Source organism: Phocoena phocoena, chromosome 3 (genome assembly GCF_963924675.1).
Source record: "Phocoena phocoena chromosome 3, mPhoPho1.1, whole genome shotgun sequence".
Lineage (NCBI taxonomy): Eukaryota > Metazoa > Chordata > Mammalia > Artiodactyla > Phocoenidae > Phocoena > Phocoena phocoena.
Genome location: NC_089221.1, coordinates 73068559 through 73091523, shown reverse-complemented (window position 1 = coordinate 73091523; position 22965 = coordinate 73068559). Strand labels below are relative to the sequence as shown.

Below are 22965 nucleotides of genomic sequence, written 5' to 3'. Positions count from 1 at the left end.
AACTTATGGCAGACTATACATGTTTAATCATTTAACCAAAACGTAGAAAAATATTACATAACTGTACCAAAAAAATCTTATACTAGTAAACTAGTATGTGTATGAGACCTATTTCTAGAACATTCTTGTTTTTTGTTATCTCTAAGGATCACTTTCACACTACCATATTTTGAACATTCTTGCAGAAATAATTTATCAGACACCTCTATAAATGTCACAATAACAGCCATCTGTTCTAGTCACTATAAGACAAGATATGTTTTACAGTGTCATTCTAGAGTAGCCATTCCTCTCACCTCTTCAATCTCCGGAACGTCGTCAGCCAGGACCTCTAACAACAAGGTTTGAATGGTTTCCCCAGGGGCAAAGGTCACATTACCTGAGACAACTCGCAGGTCGCCAGTAGCAAGCTGTCCATTAATGGTGGCAACCCACTGAACAGTAACATTGCCGAGTGTCCCAGAATTTCGAATTATTGGCAGGTTTACCTTCACTGAGTTAAACTCAGGTTCCTCTACAATAAGTTTAGTAATCTGAAAACCTAAAGGGCAAAGCAGAGATAATTTAAAATACAAAGTGAAACTAAGTCAATGTAGAACAAACCAATTGCCATCCTACAGTTGATTCTTTTTTTCCCCTAAGCAATCTAAGAAGCGAAACCCTACAAAATCAGAGAAACATGCTGTGATACAAATTGGTCAGGCCTGCCAAATTTTCCAAATTATTTTCATTATGAGAGAAGCAGAAAGCATAAACTCAGATGTCCACAGAGGTCAGGAATATACCAGTCATAAGTGAAGTAGGTCTAGTGAGTTCAGGGGCTAACTGCATGGGACAAGCCTGGCAGTTGCGATTTCTCTCCTAAGACTGATACTATGAAGGAAAGGGGCTTGAGGTCACCATATTTTTCTACTATAAAAATAGGCCAGAAATTCAGATTTTTGTACAAATTTCTGTGAATTAAATTAGTTTTTTAAAGGATCGTCTAAACTTCACAAAACACATCTAGGAACCAGATCTGACCTAAAAGCCTAAAAGTGTATGATTTCCAGATTTATTCTGAGAGGTTGATTTCTAACCACTGCTAGGTTTACTAACCACTGCTAGTGAACACACATAGGTGTCCTATATATCAGCAATAGCAGGTTAAAACAGAACAAGATCAAATCAATTCTGAGTCTCTAAAAATAAAGAAAGGTATGAATCTATACAGACAAGTAAAAGAGAGACACAAACTAGTCTCATTACCAAATAATCCATAGGGGTCATCAGAGGCCTCAATAATAATGATCGCCTCTGTTAATGCCCCTAGTTTGGCTCCTCCTGTTGTTTCATTCAGCAGTTGCACAAGAAAAGATTCTTCCAGCTCAGGGTAGATGTCATTAATGATATATATTGGCACGGCTTTACTTGTTTCCCCTTCTAGCAAGACTACATCCGATGAAGCTATACTATAATCTTCACCTATAAAGACAAAAAAGAAAAATGCTAAGACTTATTCCAGTATATGATAATAAACATCCCATACTCTAGGGAAATACTATGACATATCACATTCCATGGACATACTTTGAAAGACTTTTTCGAGGATAGTGACTACATTTATTCTAAACAAGACTTACCTCTCTTGCAAGAAAAAAATGAGTTTGATACAACAAAATAACGAAAAAGACATCTGGGTTGTTCACGTTCATTTTTAGAACGATGTATACATAATGTGTTCTATTTGCCATATACACATATAGATGATACAGATATAGACACCGACATATAGATATGGATATGGATATGCACATGAACATAGAGAGTCATTCATTACCGCAAGATGGCCCCTTATCTACAACAGTAAAAGAAAATGTGTATGGTACCTTAAAACAAAGAACAAAACTGGAATTCTGATCTCACTGGGGAGATAAATTACAGTGCTGCACAGAGACGGGCATGTCAGCGTCATCAATCTTATGGTTGGAAACTATGAAATTTTCTACAAAGTTGGATTAAAAGCTGCTACTGCATACCACTCGGGGTGGCTTTGTCTCTGGTCAAAAAGTGAATGAGGAAAAGAGAGGCTTCCTATGGAATGTGGGTGCTAATTTTCTAAAACAGTGATCAACCCTCACCATCTGTCAATGTGTAAGGCCCCCTACAGACAGGCACTCCTCTGAGCTACCCTCCTCACCCCACCCCTTACACACATGTCATTTAAGGACTAGGTGAGCCTGGTTCATTGTCTTTTCAAGCAAGTATCACATCCAGATGATTTATTTCAAAAAATCAATCATGTTATCCCATCCATTCACACTCATGTCCTTTGAGTGCACACTAGAAAGGTTCTGATTGAATAGCTCTTAGGCAAATCTCCCTCTAGATGCTGTAACTGCACTACCAAAGAAGGCTGTCTCCTAATATTTGCACTGGACAATGAAATCCTTTTGCTTATACATAAAATAGTTAATGCTAATCATTGCCTCTACCATGTTCTTCATAAATAAATAAATAAGCAAGATGAGTTGAGAGACAAGACTGTTGCCAAGCACTGCAATCATATGGATGCACATTTTATCCTGTATTCTTCAGTATTATTTACACATGAATCCCTTCCAAAAACCTTAAAAGTACACACAGAGAAAGCCTAACAATGCTTTCCTTGGTTTACTTTTCATTGGTTTGTGCATATTTGGGTCATCAAAGCTTTTAAATTCATATACAATTTGCCAACAGTTTTCACAAATTCTACAAAATCAATGTGATAAATATATAATAAAAACTCTAGGTCTGTGCCTTAAAAACATTCAAGGGTATTATTGCTTTCTAGTTGATTTTTTTAACTACATCTTTAAGGGGCTTTGTTAATCAAGGATACAATTTCCCTCCAAAACACTTCACTGCTCCTTAGATGTCTTTTCTCACCGGCTATTGCAGTTATTGGCACAGCTTTAAACTTCACAGAAACATCTGCAAATGCTCCTCCTGTTCTAGTCACATTGATAATGGGTCCAACATGATTTTCTGCAACTCGAACGATTGGGGCTGAGAGCTGAAGAATTCCAAACGCATCATCATTGGCAATGATAATTAGATGAGCAATAGTTTCTACCTTAGGCCCAAGGCGTGGAGAGTTTGGAACTGAAAGACAGAAGAAAAGCTAATATATCAAAATTCTAAGAACTGGCCAAAAAGTCATCAAGAAGCCTCAGCCAATATACAGAATGGATAAACAACAAGGTCTTACTGTATAACACAGGGAACTGTATTAAATATCCTGTGACAAACCATAATGGAAAAGAAGATGAAAAAGAATGTATATATATGTATAACCGAGTCACTTTGTTGTACAATTAACACAACATTGTAAATCACCTATACTTCAATAAAAAATTAAATTAAAAAAAAGCCTCGGCAAGATCCATCAGCCAAATGGGATAATCATTTTGTGTTTTCTACTATTTTTAGCGAAAACATATTTATCGTTTACTATGTACCAGCACTGATCTAGATGTTGGGGATACAAAAATAAACTAAATGGAAAGTCCCTACTCTCCTATAACTTCTAGGGAGATTTTTATTATAGCAAAGGAATAGTTACCCTACAAGAATTATTTTAATAACTATTGGAAACTTGTAAAAAGGCAAAAAAATGAATAGAGTATATTTAATCATCACTTTGCAAAATATAACAGAAAATGATGAAACCTACAGAATTATGCTCTTTTAATTAGTTACCAGCATGCCACAAATTTTTTTAAAGGCACTACAGTTACAAAATTGAGTAGGTAAGTAATCTAGTTACTTGCCCTCAAAGAGGAGCTGAAAATCATCACACTCTAATTCAATTACTGCCTCTCTCCCTGCTTCACTGTCCTTCCTCACAAACCTGTTCCCCTTGCCCCATCTCAGTTAATAGTCATGCAACTACCTCATCCAGAAAGCGGAGTCATGCTACCCCAACACTGCTATAATAGAGTGTGCTCACTCAGGCTTTCAAGGCTATACTTTAAGGCTATGCTTTTAAGCCTACTTTTAAGACTCTCTTCTTACTTGCCACTGATTTTAGAGAGAGCAAAACTTATTTTGAAGGCATGTAGGACCCTCCACAAACTCCCTGACTTACTTTCTAGATTCAATTCCAACTAGCACCCTTGTCTAAACAAGTAATGACACAATTTAATTTCAATGATACAGGCCCAGACTGCACTAAATTATATAGTTAAAAACACAAAACTATAAATCAATATAACAATTAAATTTAACTACATTGGAAAAAAAATGGCAGTAACACAGTTGTAGAAGCAGATGACATTTTCTGAGTATGCTCTATTCAAAAGGCATTGTTCTAAGCACTTTTCTTGCATCTAGGAATTTAATTCCCACACCATCTCTATGTGGTGGGTAGCACTGACCACATTTTACAGATGAGGAATCAAGGGCACAAGGATGTTGAGGACATTAGACTAGTACCTGCTGGACACAATTAAGAGGCATCATGTAAGGGTTTGTCTAATCTCTTGCTCCCTATATGCAATTCCTCATCAAACCTTCAATTATCCATGACTGTTCATCCTGCCCTGCGCCTGTTCATCACCAGTCTTCTCACACGGCTCTCCTGAAGGTTGATGATTACACTCAGAGCAGAGTACAGAGACCCTATCAGGTCCTACACTGATTTTGCTATGAAAATTGAAACAATATCACATAGATTTGCACTTAATTGTTCTTTTTTTTCATTTTTAATGACATTTACTGTTTTCTTTCTAATGCACTTAATTGTTCTTTAATTATTTCACATCATAGCTTATGCCTATTCTGAATCGCCCCAAGTATGCTGCATGGTTCCAGGAACATATCAAGCATAAATACATGTTGACTGTTTCTCCCATTCCACAGCACATTAATATTTTGCATATACCATTTTATTAATAATAATCGTTCACATTTATTGAATGCTTACCACGTGCCAGACACTGTATTCATTTTCACATATATTATGATATTTAAGCCCTATAATAATTCTGTATTATAGATTAGGAAACTGGGGCTTTAAAAGTTTATGGGCAACAATTTATTACTATACACTTGAACCTAAGTTATCTGCACCAGCAACCATCGCTCCTACTCACTGCTATACGTGATCCTCCCTCCCGGTTTTATTTCCAGCTCACTCAATAAACTGTGAGTTCCTTGAAAACAGGGCTTTATTTTATAATTCTTACTTAGTAAGACTAATTATTGGGTTTTATTTCAATGTATTTGCTATTATAACTGATGCTAAATCTTGCTAAGAAAAAAAGGGATGGGTTATTGTGTAAGAATTTTAACCTTGACTGTAACCTGAAAATTTAATGCTAGCGGTTGTCCTAGAAAGTAAATTTCCTTCTATAACCCTGGACTACAATTACACTGTGGACAAGAATGGTGCTCACTATACAGTATATCAGTAAGGTGAAGAAGTTTACTTGTAAGAAACCTTAATCTATATGGCAGAACACAGTCAACATGTAGATCTTAAATTGTACTCTTTGGACTATTTAATTCCAATTTCCTTAGGAAGGTTTTATTATATTGTTCGATACATAATATTTATTTATTGTATTACATTTACATATATTTACAAATATTATCCTAAAACTGATATTAAATTAATATCACCATTCTTCCTTTCCTTGTTGTCTTGTTCCAGGAAATCTAGATTCTTCCCTTTATTTCAAAGCCCCTTTCTAAAGTTATACATCTTCGCAGAGAGATGTGACTAATGAACAAGCTATAGTGCAATAACGACCTTTAGCTCCCCAAGCTCAGGCCCTGCTCTCAACTAGTAGCCCCCCTCTCTCTACAAAGCTACTGAGCCACAACCCCAGGGGTAGAGCTGCTATGTTCCAACAGAAGCCGCGCACCAGATCCTCTGCCCAACACGGGTCACTCTGCATTCCTCATTCTTATCCCAACCACTGCCTTCTTCTCAGCTCTCAGGGTGACCCACAAAATTTCCAGGATTTCTTACTACTACATAGCCCTGTCCCCCAACTTCCCTCATGCAGTCGCCAAATCCTCACTCATGCTCCTCACTAATACAAAGAGACTCTGTTGGTTAAGGAATCTTCCAGAGTGGATCAAGACAAAAGAGACTCAGGATCTTGCTACCAGGACTGTCCTTGGAATCCCCAGATTGATTCCAGAATGTTTTGGAAGCTACAATATCAAGTACAATAGTACTAGAGATCAGTTACACTGGATTACACAGACACTTCTAAAAATTTAGTCTGGGAATATAATAGGCTTTTAAAACATGATTTCATGTTTTGAAGTGTCCCACTTCCATTTGCCTTATCGATAAACTTTTGTAAGAAGATGCTTTCAAAGTTAGAACTTATTATTTTTATAGAATTTTCTACTATACCAAATTCTTAATTTACTGTTTCAGGATTCTTACCTCTAATAATAATAACAACACACTAATGGTTACTTACTTGGGCGATCCTGTACTTTCTCTATTAAAGTAGAGTTGAGCAGTTCAATAAACAAAGACTCCGACCTTTCTGGTTCATCATCATCCAAAATTGAAATAGTTATTGTTGCCTCGCTCTGATTGGCTCTGAAAAGAGCGAATCCAGAAGCTGGAATATAGTCTTTTCCTTGAGTTGCTCTGGCTAAATTAGGTGGAAAATAAGGCAGTTTTTCCATATCATCCAGCGTTGCGTATGTGACTTTGACTCTTCCCAGGAGGCCTTTTAACCTTATTATTGACAAAGTGATGTTCTGGGTAGCTTCCTCCACTTCAATAGGTCTATTTTTCTCAGAAAAGATGAAGACCCCATAAGGATCATCACTAGCCAAAACTATTAATGTGGCATTAGTATGAACTCCCAAAGAGCCACTGGAGACAGTGAGGATACACACAGAGAATGCCTTATCCAATTCTGGATCTTCATCAGGCAATATTTCCACTGTGATGTTGGCGCTCTTCTGTCCAATCTCAAATGTGACGTTGCCAGAGGTGAAGGCCAGATCGCCATCAGGATCAGAGTCTATGCTCCAAAGCAAAGTCACTCGAGACAGAGTCCCATGACTTCTCATAATCTTTAAAATATTTAATATTAAAAGGTATTAAAAGAGGAATTAAAACTATTGACTTAGAGGTCTGTAAATATAGAATGATAATGGGATATTAATTTTTTATTTTATTTTATATATAAGCTGTTCTCAAGAATATAAAATTCTTGAAAGCAATGTACTACCCATATTTGAAGACCCTCAGGGAGTCCCACTTAAAAAGTGACTGTGGCATGAAATGACAGACTGAACATTTTTAGCTTCTAACTAAACTATAGCTGTATCACTTCTGCAACTATAACATACATTAGTAATAAAGCAAATGTAATTAACAGTGTATTATATTTATGTATATTCATGAAAATGTTTACATTTCCTTCAAAGAAGGTATATACTTTACTGTAAGGAATAGATGACTGATAATTTTTCTGAAAACCATAAAACTCATTTTTAAAAACAAATTATATTTAATTGTATGTTCAATATAATATAAAAAACAAAAATTTGGGCTTCCCTGGTGGCACAGTGGTTGAGAGTCCGCCTGCCGATGCAGGGGATATGGGTTCGTGCCCCGGTCCAGGAAGATCCCACATGCCGTGGAGCGGCTGGGCCCATGAGCCATGGCCGCTGAGCCTGCGCGTCCGGAGCCTGTGCTCCGCAACGGGAGAGGCCACAACAGTGAGAAGCCCGCGTACCGCAAAAACAAAACAAAAAATTCACCAAAAAAGTACATAACCCAAGGTTATATAAAACACATTTAAGAAGCAAGAAATATTTTGTCAACAGTATATTAAAAAGAATGAAAAGCCTAAAAAAATCACTTCAAGATAAGTCCCAACTAAAAGTAATTTTTATTTATACTTAAAATACGAATGCTGGCTCAAAATAAAGTTAGAGACAGGAATTTATAAAACTTGATGCTTTCCCTTAATCCTTTTTTTTTTCTTTCTTTAGTATTGGGTTGGCCAAAGAGTCCATTTGTTTTTTTTTCCGTAAGATGGCTCTAGTAGTGCTTAGTTGTCCTTAACTTCATTAGAAACAATTTTGTTAGATTGTATTGTAACGGTTATCATATCAGCGTGCATTAAAAAAAAAAAAACAACAAAATTCGTGAATTTTTGTGTAGCCATTTTAATATTGAAGATGGAAGAAAAAAGCAACATTTTTGGCATATAGCTGTATTATCTCAAGATAGGTAAAAACGCAACTGAAATGCAAAAAAAGATTTGTGCAGTGTATGGAGAAGGTGCTGTGACTGATTGAACATGTCAAAAGTGGTTTGTGAAGTTTCATGTTGGAGATTTCTCGCTGGACGATGCTCCACGGTTGGGTAGACCAGTTAAAATTGACAGCAATCAAATAAAGACATTACTTGAGAACAACCAACGTTATACCACACAGGAGATAGCCGACATACTCAAAATGTCCAAATCAAGCACTGAAAATCATCTGCAGCAGCTTGGTTATGTTAATCGCTTTGATGTTTGGGTTCCGCATAAGTCAAGGGAAAAAAAACCTTCTGCATTTTCGCATGCAATTCTCTACTGAAACGTAATGAAAATGTCCCGCTTTTAAAACAAATTGTGATGGACGATGAAAAGTGGATATTGTACAATAATGTGGAACAGAAGAGATCGTGGGGCAAGTGAAATGAACCATCACCAACCACACCAAAGGCCGGTATTCATCCAAAGAAGGTGATGTGTATATGATGGTGGGATTGGAAGGGAGTCCTCTATTATGAGCTCCTTCCGGAAAACCAAACGATTAATTCCAACAAGTGCTGCTCCCAACTAGACCAACTGAAAGCAGCATTCAACGAAAAGCGTCCAGAATTAGTCAACAGAGAACACAAAATCTTCCATTAGGATAACACAAGACCGCATGTTTCTTTGATGACCAGGCAAAAACTGTTACAGATTGGCTGGGAAGTTCTGATTCATTCGCCATATTCACCAAACACTGCACCTTCGGATTTCCATTTATTTCAGTCTTTACAAAATTCTCTTAATGGAAAATTTTCAATTCCCTGGAAGACTGTAAAAGACACCTGGAATAGTTCTTTGCTCAAAAAGATAAAGTTTGGGGAAGATGGAATTATGACGTTGCCTGAAAAATGGTGGAAGGTAGTGGAACAGAAGGGTGAATATGTTGTTCAATAAAGTTCTTGGTGAAAATGAAAAATAGGTCTTTTATTTTTACTTTAAAACCGGAGGAACTTTTTGGCCAATCCAATAATTAGTTACTGGGATTTCCCTGGTGGCACAGTGGTTACGAATCTGCCTGCCAATGCAGGGGACACGGGTTCAATCCCTGGTCGGGGAAGATCCCATGTGCCATGGAGCAACTAAGCCCATGAGCCACAACTACTGCGCCTGCATGCCACAACTACTGAAGCCCATGTGCTCTAGGGTCCGCATGCTGCAGCTACTGAGCCCACTTGCCTAGAGCCCATGCTCTGCAACAAGAGAAGCCACTGCAATGAGAAGCCCGCGCACCACAACAAAAAGTAACCCCCACTCGACCCCACATGCTGTGGAGCAACTAAGCTCATGAGCCACAACTACTGAGCCTGAGCACCACAACTACTGAAGCCCACGCACCCTAGAGCCTGCGCACCGCAACTACTGAGCCCATGCGCCACAACTACTGAAGCCCACGCACTCTAGGGCCCACATGCTGCAACTACTGAGCCCGCACGCCTAGAGCTCGTGCTCCGCAACAAGAGAAGCCACCACAATGAGAAGCCTGTGCACAGCAACAAAGACCCAAAGCTGCCAAAAAAATAATAATAAAATAAATTAGTTATCCCTTCTGAAGTTGTTTAATTTACTCCACAACAGTTTACTGAAGATCTGCCATGAGAATACAGAAAGGATATATTTTGAGTGATCCTTCATATCACTTGTATAAAATCTGAGAAAGCTGAGCAAGTTTCTAGCTCCTCTAAATTATTTAACCATAGAATCCTACTTAATTCCTACTGCAGAGTAGACACACACAGACATACAGACATACACACGTGTGCGCGCGCACACGCACACACACACACACACACACACACAGAGAGTTGTTGTTATTGCTGTTCACAAATGTTTTGGATTTTCATTCCTTCTGGGAGAGATACAAGCCAGGAATGCACTTCTCTACCTGGTTACATTAGCGTTGTCATGTGACTTGCACTTGCTTTGACCAAAGAAGTTAAGTGGAAATGCTGTGAATCACTTCCAGAAAAGAAGCTGAAGAGCCAGTGTGCAGTTCCTCACATTCACATTTCCCCACTCCGTGGAGAGAGAAGCACCTGTTGAGATGTAGCCTCTACAATCCTCAGTCCTAAGTCACCGATGACAGCGCACTTCAGATGGACATAAACCATGAGTGAAAAATAAATCTTTGTTGTAGTAAGCCAATGAGATTTGGAGATGTTTGTTACCACACCCTATGTGAATCAATATAAAAATCTATGTAGGACAGATCCACTGTATTCCTTAAAGAGTCAGGAATCCTCAGAGTCATAAGATGAATTTGTATGCAAAATGAAAGACAAAGACAAGTGCCAAATCGCTGTTTAAGTATCAGTTTGAATTGTCTGTGCCTCTAGGCTCATTCCCCTCCACTTAAATAGAAAAAAAATTAACAAAAAGTACACCTTAATAATACAATAAAACAGTGTTAAAAGCAATGTCTAGGACTGGAGAAAAACGTACTCACCGTTAATATAACAGTGCTGTACCCATCTTCTGGTTCAGTTCCACTGACAAAGAGTGACTCAGGGCTAAATTCAAATACACCGTGAGCATGGTCAGAGGCTGCAATTGTCACTAGAATTTGGGAAGCCACTCCTAGACTGGCTGCATGGATAAGTTCCAACAAACAGAAGAAAATGTCAATCAGTAATTTACAAACCAAAGGGAAAAGCAAGGAACAACTTTTTGAAAAGAGATGTACCGTTCACTGAGCATGTTCTAATTTGCTTTAGAAAGAAAGGCACACACAAATGGCTGCCACACATATTCATGCTTTTATGACCTTCCTCTGTCTGGGCACTAATGTGATATACAAGTGCTGCATGAGACTTGAAGATGAATAAGGAAAACTTGTTTTTCTTTTTCTTCTCTATGAAAGAGAACATTCTTCCACATGGAGCATATGAGGAAATTCTCCCATGACCTTTGCTAACCTCAGAAGAACGTGAGCCAAAATGATTCTTACCCTTAGGAAACAGTAGTTTCCCTACGATTTTCATCAATCTGACTGCACAGATTCTTGGTTTCCAAATGTGCATTAATTCTAGGCCTATTTTCATCATATGATGATATTATAGATCTACCTCTCCTGGTCTCATCCAGTCCTATAACTAAAAAGATGCCAAGATCTAAAGAAGTATTTAATTTTTTCCTAAGAAGTATGTTCAACTTTTATGTTCCATTAATGGATTCGCACGAGAAAATAAACAATCCCAAAATTAGGAGAGTAATTAAATACAGAAGTTACATGAGGTGTTGATGGAAGTCAGGAATGAGAGGGGTGGGAACATGAGTTCTGAAACTAAAATATAAAACCTGACATGGTGAAAAAGGAATGTTTTGAGGATTCCTCAACAGGAATCCTTTTGAGGGTTAGTAAGAGTGCTCCCTAAAGAAAACAAGTATTCTATGTATTCTCCCTTAATATGAAAAATATTTGAGGTAAAAAGCTGAACCATGTTTGTATATGAATATGATTCAAAAGGCATCCTCTTTTCAATATTCCCGCCCATTAACTGGCAACTTATTCTCCCCATTTGTTTTCTTCTTAATTTCTCTTTCCCATTTGTTCTGATTAAAAGTTACATATAAAGACCCGTTTGTTTTCGTAAAGAAAATCAGTGTGATACATTTTACGTGAAAGTATAAATGTCTATTTATCTCTTTTTCAGGTACTCAAAGCGATGTAAAATCTTTTTCAATAATCACTTTTGTAAATGATACCAAGCAAAATTTCTGTTATAATTAGAATCAGGAAACTGCATTAGGTTCACACAGGGAGGAGAGTCTGGGCTTTGGAGGCAGACAGGACCTGATTATGACTTGATCACTTTCTAGCTGGCTGACAATAACATGGAACAAAGAATACTTCTTAAAGTTGTGCTGGTTAATGAGATGAAATACATAAAGGACCTGCGTGTAGTAGGTACCAATAAATGGTTAATTTTCTTGTCTCTAAAAAGAAAAGTTAAAATGTAGAATAGTAAAGGGGCCTTGGAACAGCTGCTTACCACGTCTGTGAATAGCTGGAAGGAAGAATTCCATGTTCCCATCACCACTACCACTGCCATCAACCCTAAAGAGTTCAGTCACTTCACAAGGAGAAACAGAGAGACACAACCCACGCAACACACGTTGACACAATGAGAAAATTGAGAATTCTTAAAACATGTCCAGCAAAGAGGAAAATACAGTAATATTAGACATGCATTCTTCAAAAAAAAAAAAACAACAACATATTAGGTGGTAATGGTATATTAGTCAAGCTACCAATATATAAAACTTTCATTCATAGCTTCAGGAAATATCCCATGTAGGCTGTAATTGGCATGTCCCATTTCTGCCAACTTAACTAGTTTTATTTTTAAATTTTCACTTTACAACAGTGTAAGTTGTTTTTAACATTTTAAATATGTTTTAAACATCTGCGTGCACGTATCAGCTTACACTTAGTCCTATATACCTTTGACAGTCACCTTACCACTTACAACCACCAATTCAAAATAAGGGAGAGGCATCTAACATTTCCCTTCAACCACATGCTTAAATTCCCACCATATGTACCATTCTCAGGCTTGATCACCCTTTTGCCACTGACATTTCTCAAAGAACCCTGGACAAGCAGCCTAAAAACCTCGGCTTCAGCCCTGGCTGTGAGAGACAGCAGTTGTAAAACCTTCAGCAAGTCACTAAACCTCTTGGTACCTCACTTTTCTCACCTATGAAAGGTGCCTGCTGCCTTTTACAGAACTACTGTAAAGATCAAATAAATAATATTGTAGAAAATGAAGTACCCTGGCAATATATAAAGATTATAATAAAGAGAAAATGATTCTAACTTTACTTCCACTACATCTCACAAGCCAACCATTATTTTGCCAAATATTTGCAAACATAGAAGACAGGAAGGGCAGCGATGGCAGCAGTGGAAAAGGAGTAAGAGTAGCAAGACCACATCCACACCTATGTGCTCCTACCAGTATCCTTGATTGACATGCCAGTCTAAGATCTGCCCTGCTCTTCTGTGCTTCCCCTCCAAAGGACTGGGATATATATGAGAATTTATGGCACCCAAAACCTTTAATGATCTTAGAGACATAAGAGGCAAAATGGATTTCAGGGACTATACAGTGCATGGCTTGGCTTCCATTAACCACAAGTTGTGAGGAAGAGGGGTGAAATTTAACAGCAATGTACCCTGGCTAGCATAAAACATCTACTCAGGTGGCTATCATATGTAGAATTAGTCTTATAGGCAAAACAGTATGGAATAAGGGTTTCTCCTTTGATCCTCAAAAGAATTTAGCTCTACAAGCTATTTCACCTCTTAGGCAGTCCCAGCTATGACTCGAGGAATGGAGGCCAGCGTCTAGATTCCTCTACCTCCAATCTGCACTCAAAGGGGGAGGAGAGGATCAGCTTCTCTGCCAGTATTGCCCACTTACGGTGCAAGACTGGTTTTCAAATGCGTACTCATGCCCAATTAATACATAACGATGCATATTCTAGAGATATAGAAGGAAGTTTCTATATAAAATCAGAAGTATCACTATGATCACAAATATCATTTCTGAAGAATATTTGATGCTCCTTATTAGTCAATATTAGGTAACGCTCACTAACAGTTTCTCTATTACACAAGTATTTTTAGCTATAAGTAATACAAAGAACAACTCTTCAAATACTTTATAGCGACCTCTGATTAATGAAGCCGTTTCATGAAAATAATGATTTGGAAATGAAAGGACTTGTCTCTAGAAGACAAACAACGCTGGTATTGTTACATGACACCAGCCCAGCAGGTTGTCCAGCATACTTTCACTGTTTTATGTAGTCAACCAAGCTGTGGCGCTGTTTAATCATTTCCCTGGCTTGTCCTCCTTTGCTGCCACCTGGGCTTTGGGAAAACAAGGAAGGGAAACATGGGAAAATTTTGTCATACTCACCCCAAAGTCTCACTGCATACTAAAAGACAATCTTAGTATTTCTGTCTTACCCAATTTCTCCCTTTGGATGGCTTATGCAGTACTATGACTTTCTTCATCAAAACGTAAAAATAATAATAAGCTAATAATACCAGCTTTTGTAATGGAAGAGACTGACCTGATGAATACCATACCAACTCCCAAATTCTTACATTTATAAAGGTAATATGGTACACATCTCATGTATACTGTAACACCCCCAGTAGCACCTGATAATGAAACACAGTGATACTTCTGCAAAGAAACGTATATAGTTAATCTAAGTGGGATAAATAAAGATTATAAGTAGCCTCTCTTCAATACAGATGAGTTTTGCCACAAAATGGATTTCTGACTCCAAAAATCTGTGATAATCAGAGTTTTGGGCATTACAGAATTGAGAGTAAGGTATTATTAACCTGTTTTATTGATAATCACCTCATAATGGATTATCTAAAGAGATTAACTTTGACCTGTTCTACAGCTGGAGGTAGCTCTAAAGGAGCTACTGTGAAAACTGAAATAAGGAAGAAGGTAGAGAGGTGATTTTAGGGGCACCTACTCTGAATGATAGCTATAATTTGGTGATTCAGTATAATTAAATTATTTCATTGTAAAAGCACACCTACTTTAGGAAAAGACCAATGGGTAACAAAAGGGGGAAAACCAGCACAATAGGTTAATTCAAAAGAACCTATTTCCTTAATAGAATCTACTACCACCATGGTGAGTGTACAAGTAAATATTTGACATTTTTGAGTCTTACCTCCTCCCTCCAAGTTTAACAACTCAACTTTAAAGGATTTTTCCAATTCAGGAATAGAATTATCAGTGATGTTAATAGAAATGTACTTAAATCTTTCTCCTGGTTGAAATTCTAAGGTACCAGCAACACTCTGAAATATAAATAAAAGATTTATCCATTAGATTATAATTATTCTGTATGTGAATGTGTAAAATGAGAATGTTTACTATATCCCAAATTGTTATAAATACTGAAACAGATGAAGTAAAATATAAAATTGAAAACATTGAAGTGGATATGAATAGTGTTCAATATGAATTCTAAACAAATATCCTCAAACTAAATAAAGCAGATGGATTTTTATCTCTCTTATTTTCCTATTCATCAAAAAAAACCTGTTAAGGCAAATGAGAAATCTGAATAGGTGACATCCACAAATTCCTAAAGAATTAAGTCAACAAGATGCATGGAATTCTTTTGATTAAGTATATTGAGAACTATTTGGTTTATGTCATTGAGTAATTTAAATACTCACTGCATAATAATAATGGTATTTTCATTCCAAAAATTTCCCCTAGCAATAATAAGTATCAATCCACTGGGCATTAATCTTTCCTTGATTAAATCACAATTGCAATTCGCGATACAAATCTCCCATCAGAAAAGTTCATAGCTACTAGAAAAGTAGTTTTTTAAAGCCTTAAGGCCCTTTTTCTCCCACTACCTAATATAAGCATTTTCCACTCAAGTCATCAGAACAAATAAAGATGTTTAAATTTTTTCTAGGGTTAGCTTTCGTGAACAAGTATATTTCATCCTGCGGAGCAATTAATGATCCTAAAGTTAAACTGAGGAACCCAAGTACCACCCAAGTATGCACTTAATCACTCACTTACTAATTTTTTTCAATATTTTCAAACACATAGCATGTGCGTTGCACCCTTTTAGATGCTTGGGATTCAAAAACAGCCAAATCATATCTGTATCTCCACAAAAACATTCCCTAAGGAGTATCAAGCACAGGATAGAAAACAATTGCTATAAAAGACATACAGCAGCTCAAGAAAAAAAAGTAATTAACCTTGCCTACAGTGCAGTCATCAAAGGAGTAATTCTACAAATCTTAACAGCAGAAACAACATTTGACTGTCTTAGGAAACCATATTATTTGACCTTAGCAATATCTTACACAATTGGCCACTCCCTCTCTCTCTCGTATTCCGTGATACCACATTTCTTATTTTTCCTACCTCTTTAGCTCATCTTTGTGTTCTTTGAATTTTAACATTCTCCTAGGACCTGAAAAAACTATTTTTCATCAGATTCCCTCTAGACCCTATCTCTAGACAAGGCTACCATATTCTAGGCTTTTAATGTCATGTATATGTTCCCAACTTCCAAATTTCAACAGGCAAAACTTATTTCATTGCACTTCGCCTTATTTCACCTTGCAGATGTTGTATTTTTTACAAATTAAAGGTTTTAGCGACCCTGCGTAGAGCAAGTTTATTGGTTCCATGTTTTCTAACAGCATTCCCTCACTTCTTATCTCTGTGTCATATTTTGGTAATTCTCACAATATTTCAAACTTTTTCCTAATTGTTATATTTGTTAACGGTGATCTGTGATCAGTGATCTTTGATGTTACTATCGTAATTGTTTTGGGGCACAGGGAATTACACCCATATAAGACAGCTAATTTAATAATTGTGTGTGCTCTCTGACTGCTCCACTGACTAGCCATTCCCCCATCTCTCTGCCTCTTCTGGGGCCTCCTATTCCCTTAGATACAACAATATTGAAATTAGGCTGATGAGTAACCCTACAATGACCTCTAAGTGTTCAAGTGAAAGGAAGAGTCACATGTCTCTCACTTTAAATCAAAAGCTAGAAATAATTATTAAGCTTCGTGAGAAAGGCATGTCAAAAGCGAAGACAGGCCAAAACCTACACCTCTTGAGTCAAACAGTTAGCTAAGTTTTAAATGCAATGGAAAAGTTCTTGAAGGAAATTAAAAGTCTACTCCAGTGAACTCATGAATGATAAGAAAACAAAACAGCCTATTGATGATATGGAGAAAGTTTTAGTAGTTATATAGAAAATCAAACCAGCCACAACATTCCCTTAAGCCAAAGCCTAATCCACAGCAAGGCCCTAACTCTCTTCAGTTCCATAAAGGCTGAGAGAGGGAAGGAAGCTGCAGAAGAAAAGTTTGAAGCTAGCAGAGGTTAGTTCATAAGGTTGATGGGAAGATGCCATCTCTATAACACATAAGTACAAGATGAAACAGCAAGTGCCGATGTAGAAGCTTCAGCAAGTTATCCAGGAGATCTAGCTAAGATAATGAATGAAGGCGGCTACACTAAACAAGAGACTTTCAATGTAGTTAAAACAGTGTTATATTGGAAGACAATGCCATCTAGGACTTTCATAACTAGACAGGAGAATTCAATGGCAGGATTCAAAGCCTCAAAAGACAGGCTAACTTTCTTATCAGGGGCTAATAATGCAGTTGGTGACTGTAAGTTGAAGCCAATGCTCATTTACCATTCCAAAAACCCTAGGGCCCTTAAGAATTATGCTAAATCTACTATACCTGTGCTCTGTAAGTGGAACAACAAAGCCTAGATGACAGCACATCTATTGACAACATGGTTTACTAATTATTTAAGCCTACTGTGGAGACCTACTTCTCAGGAGAAAATATTTCTTTCAAAATATTACTGCTCATTGACAATGCACCTGGTCACAAGAGCTCTAATGGAGATGTACAATGAGATTCATGTTGTTTTCATCCCTGCTAACACAACATCCATTCTGCAACCCATGGCTTGAAAATTCTCAGAAACATCTCCAAGGGTATTAGCTTTCTGACAGTCATGAAGGATACATACATAGATTTTTTGTTTGTTTCATTTTGTTTTAGTTATTAAAGAAAATGATAATCCAACTGGAGATTGGGGATGGCCATATATGACAAACCCACAGCTAATAACATACTTAATGGTGAAAAGCTGAAAGCATTTCTTCTAAGATCAGGAACAAGACAAGGATACCCACTCTCACCACTTTAATTCAACATAGTATTGGAAGTCCTAGACACAGCAGTCAGACAAGAAAAAAATAAAAGGAATCTGAATTGGAAAGGAAGAAGTAAAACTATCACTGTTTGCAGACAACATGATACTATACATAGAAAATCCTAAAGAGACCACCAGAAAACTACTAGAGCTCATCAATGAATCTGGTAAAGTTTCAGGATACAAAATTAATATACAGAAATCTGTTGCATTTCTATACACTAACAACAAAGTATCAGAGAAATTAAGGAAACAGTCACATTTACAATCGTGTCAAAAAGAATAAAATATCTAGGACTAAACCCACCTAAGGAAGTAAAAGACTTGTACTCCGAAAACATACGATGATGATGAAAGAAACTGAAGACGACACAAACAGATGGAAAGATATACTGTGTTCTTAAATTGGAAGAATCAGTATTGCTGAAATGACCATACTACCCAAGGCAATCCACAGATTCAATGCAATCTCTATCAAAATATTAATGTCATTTTTTTAAAGATTTTTTTTGATGTGGACCATTTTTTTAGAGTCTTTATTGAATTTGTTACAATATTGCTTCAGTTTTATGTTTTGGTTTTTTGGCCACGAGGCATGTGGGATCTTAGCTCCCCAACCAGGGATCAACCTGCACCCCTTGCATTGGAAGGTGAAGTTTTAACCACTGGATTGCCAGGGAAGTCCCTTAATGTCATTTTTCACAGAACTAGAACAAATAATTTTAAAATTTGTATGAAACACAAAAGACTGAATAGCCAAAACAATCTTGAGGACAGAGCTGGAGGAATCAAACTCCCTGACTTCATAGTACACTACAAAGCTACAGTAATTAAAACAGTATGGTACTGGCACAAAAACAGACACTTAGACCAATGGAAGCAAAAGCAAACAAATGGGGGCTTCCCTGGCGGCGCAGTGGTTGAGAGTCCACCTGCCGATGCAGGGTACACGGGTATGTGCCCCGGTCCAGGAAGATCCCACATGCCACGGAGCGGCTGGGCCCATGAGCCATGGCCGCTGAGCCTGTGTGTCCGGAGCCTGTGCTCCGCAACGGGAGAGGCCACGGCAGTGAGAGGTTCGTGTACCGCAAAAAAAAAAAAAGTAAACAAATGGAACCTAATTAAACTTCAAAGCTTTTGCACAGCAAAGGAAACCATCGACAGAATGTAAAGACAATCTACTGAATGGAAGAAAATATTGGCAAATGATATGACCAACAAGGGATTAATATCCAACATATATAAACAGTTCATACAACTCAACATGAAAAAAAAAAAACAAATAAAAAATGGGCAGAAGAACTGAATAGACATTTCTCCAAAGAGGAAATGTAGATGGACAACAGACACATGAAAAGATGCTCAACACAGCTAATCATCAGGGAAATGCAAATCAAAACCACAATGAGATATCATCTCACACCTGGCAAAATGGCTATCATCAAAAAGAGCACAAATAACAAATGCTGGCAAGGATGTGGAGAAAAGGGAATCCTCATACACTGTTGGTGGGAATGTAAATAGGTGCAGCCACAGTGGAAAACAGTATGGAGGTTTCTCTAAAAATATAACTACCATATGACCCAGCAATTCCATTCTTGAGTATATATATCCAAAATAAACCCAAAACACTAATTTGAAAAGACACATGCACCCCAACGTTCACAACAGCATTATTTATAATTGCCAAGATATGAAAGCAACCTAAGTGTCCATCAACAGATGAATGGATAAAGAAGATATGGCATATATATATATATATATATATATATATATATATATACACACACACAATGGAATATCACTCAGCCATTAAAAGGATGAAATTTTGCCATCTGTAGCAACACGGATGGACTTAGAGGGCATTATGCTAAGTGAAATAAGTCAGACAGAGAAGGACAAACACTGTATGATATTACCTATGTGTGGAATCTAAACAATACAACAAACTAGTAAATATAAGAAAAAGGGGGCTTCCCTGGTGGTACAGTGGTTGAGAGTCCGCCTGCCAATGCAGGGGACACGGGTTCGTGCCCCGGTCCGGGAAGATCCCACATGCCGTGGAGAGGCTGGGCCCGTGATCCATGGCCGCTGAGCCTGCGCATCCGGAGCCTGTGCTCCACAACAGGAGAGGCCACAACAGTGAAAGGCCCGCGTACCGCAAATAAATAAATAAATAAATAGGGTTGAGGGAGTGGGAGGTACTGTGGGGTGTAAGATAGGCTCAAGGATGTACTGTACAACATGTAGAATATAGCCAATATTTTATAATAACTGTAAATGGAACATAACCTTTAAAAATCGTAAAAAATTTTTTTTAATTTTTTTTTTTTGCGGTACACGGGCCTCTCACTGTTGTGGCCTCTCCCGTTGTAGAGCACAGGCTCCGGATGCGCAGGCTCAGCGGCCATGGCTCACGGGCCTAGCCACTCCGCGACATGTGGGATCTTCCCAGACCGGGGCACGAACCCATGTCCCCTGCATCGGCAGGCATATTCTCAACCACTGCGCCACCAGGGAAGCCCTAATTTTTTTAATGAATAAAGGACCTGAATAAACATTTCTCAAAAGAAGACGTAAAAATGGGCTACAGCTATATGAAAAGGTGCAAATCATCACTAATCATCATGGAAATGCAAATCTAAAGCACAATGAGATATCACCTCACACCTGTTAGAATGGATACTGTTAAAAAGACAAGAGATAACAAGTATTGGAAATGATGTGGAGAAAAGGAAATGCTTGTACACTGTTGGTAGGAATGCAAATTCATATAGCAATTATAGAAAACGGCACAGAGGGTCCACAAAAACTTAAAAATAGAACCGTCATATGATCTAGTAATTCCACTCCTGGATATATATCCAAAGGAAATGAATTCACTATGTTGAAGAGATATCTGCATTCCCATGTTCATTGAAGCATTATTCACAGTAGCCAAGATATGAAAACAACCTAAATGTCTTTCAGCAGATGAATGAAGAAAATTAGATAGTAGATAGAACAGAATATTATTCAGCCTTAAAAAAAAAAAAAAAAGGAAATCCTGTCATATGCAACAACAGGGATGAACCTGAAAAACACCATGCTAAGTAAAATAAGCCAGACACAGAAGGACAAATACTTCATGACCTCACTAATACGTGGAACCTAAAACAGTCAAACTCATAGAAGCAGAAACTAGACTAGAAGGGTGCTTGACAGGAACTGGAAGAAGGGGAAAATAAGAAGTTATCAAAGGATGCAAAGTTTCAGTTATGCAAGGTAAGTTCTGGAGCAATACTATATTGTACACTTGAAATATGCTAAGAGAGTAGATTTTAAGCATCTTGAAGGAAAGAGAGAAAGGAAAGGAAGGAAGGAAAGAAGGAAGGGAGGGAAAGAAAATTACATCTATGTGAGGTGATGGATATGTTAATTAGCTTATTGTGGTAATCATTTCACAATGTATATGTGTATCAAAATATTAAGTTGTAAATCTTAAATATATATAATTTTTATTTGTCAATTATACCTCAATAAAGCTAAAAAAAAAATTTAAAAGACCATCAATATAAGGACTAAAGTATTTCTTTAACAGAACACAGAGAAGACAATACTAAGCCGAGCTGAGATGCCCTATGAAGTATACTACATACCAAACTAAAGAAATAAATGTCAGGGCAAGAGAAATATAACTTGCCCAATAGAAGCATTTGAGAAAGAAGAAATTATCTTCTTGCAGTTAGCAAAGAAAACTCTGCTAACTGCAATACAGGCAAAATTAATTGAATTCAATTAGCCAAGTTTTCTGGGGTTTGGGAGAAAAAGTATGTACAAATTACTGAAGACTACACCCTTGTACAGGTCTTATTAGGAATAAGAGGAAAATCAAGAAAACTAATATTAAATTTAAAGAAAAAGATTCTTTGGGAAAACAAATGAAGGATATAAAATACTTCCTGAGAAGTATAGCTGAGAAGAAATTATGAGCATTCACTTAATATGAGTATTGGTGATAATGCGACTAGGCAACAGTTATTGAGGGTTACTATATATGTTCCACGTACTATACGTGACACTTAAAATGCTGCCATCTATCCTCAGAGTGGCCCGGCCCAGCAGATATTATCTCTCCCTTACAAATAAGGAAACTGAGGTCAGGAAAGACTGAGTCTCCCAAGGCTACATATTTAGAAGGTCAATTTAAACCCAGTTCTGCCCAGTTTCAAATTCCAGGTTTTTTGTTTTGTTTTGTTTTGTTTTGTTTTGCCAGTACCACACTGGTTCTCATTTCGGGAAAAAAAAAATTAAAATTGAAATGACATAGACATATAATATTTTTACAATTTTGGTGTTGTTCAATGGACACAGACAAAAGGATTTAAAATGTGTAAGAAACATAATTTTAAATATATATGATTAAAACCTATAACTTAAAATAAATAATACAAATGAAGCCTACGACAAATATAAGGTACAAGAGAAATCAATATGACAGCTATTTAAGTGTCAGGCTTTAGTGGACTGAAATACTTTAATTCACAGAAATTTAAAGGCTAAAAAGCCATCAATGCTTCTTTTCCTTGTTTAGTAAGTTCCAGGTACAGTGCCAAGTCCCTTCAAAACCCCCAAGAGGACTGTGTCTGTTTTATGAGCATAAATACTGCTTCAAAAGGATTAAGTGATTTACCTGGTAGTCCTCAGGACTGAATGCCGTCAGTGATACTGTTCTATATTCCGCCATAACCCTCCCCAGGAGCCCTTGAGCACGGACGACCAGCAACCTAACTTCTCCGTCTTCCTCCTGCACGGTGATGTGTGGAACACTGTTTGCGGGCAGGGTCATTGTGTCCTCAGGCTGGGGAGGCAGCCCAGTGGAGAACTGTAGCAAGCCTGGCAGA

The 22965-nt window shown here is 37.4% G+C and overlaps 1 protein-coding gene across 1 annotated transcript in view; it reads right to left on the bottom strand.

Moving 5' to 3' along the window:
- ADGRV1 (adhesion G protein-coupled receptor V1) overlaps positions 1-22965 on the bottom strand; it is a 542990-nt gene that overhangs the window by 434996 nt on the left and 85029 nt on the right. Inside the window, exons 24-31 of the mRNA XM_065873671.1 lie at positions 22755-22957; positions 15024-15153; positions 12305-12385; positions 10759-10898; positions 6465-7074; positions 2911-3126; positions 1249-1464; positions 297-541 (exon numbers count right to left, since the gene is read on the bottom strand). Of these exons, the coding sequence (XP_065729743.1) occupies positions 297-541; positions 1249-1464; positions 2911-3126; positions 6465-7074; positions 10759-10898; positions 12305-12385; positions 15024-15153; positions 22755-22957 (1841 nt within the window). The remainder of the gene's footprint in view (positions 1-296; positions 542-1248; positions 1465-2910; positions 3127-6464; positions 7075-10758; positions 10899-12304; positions 12386-15023; positions 15154-22754; positions 22958-22965) is intronic.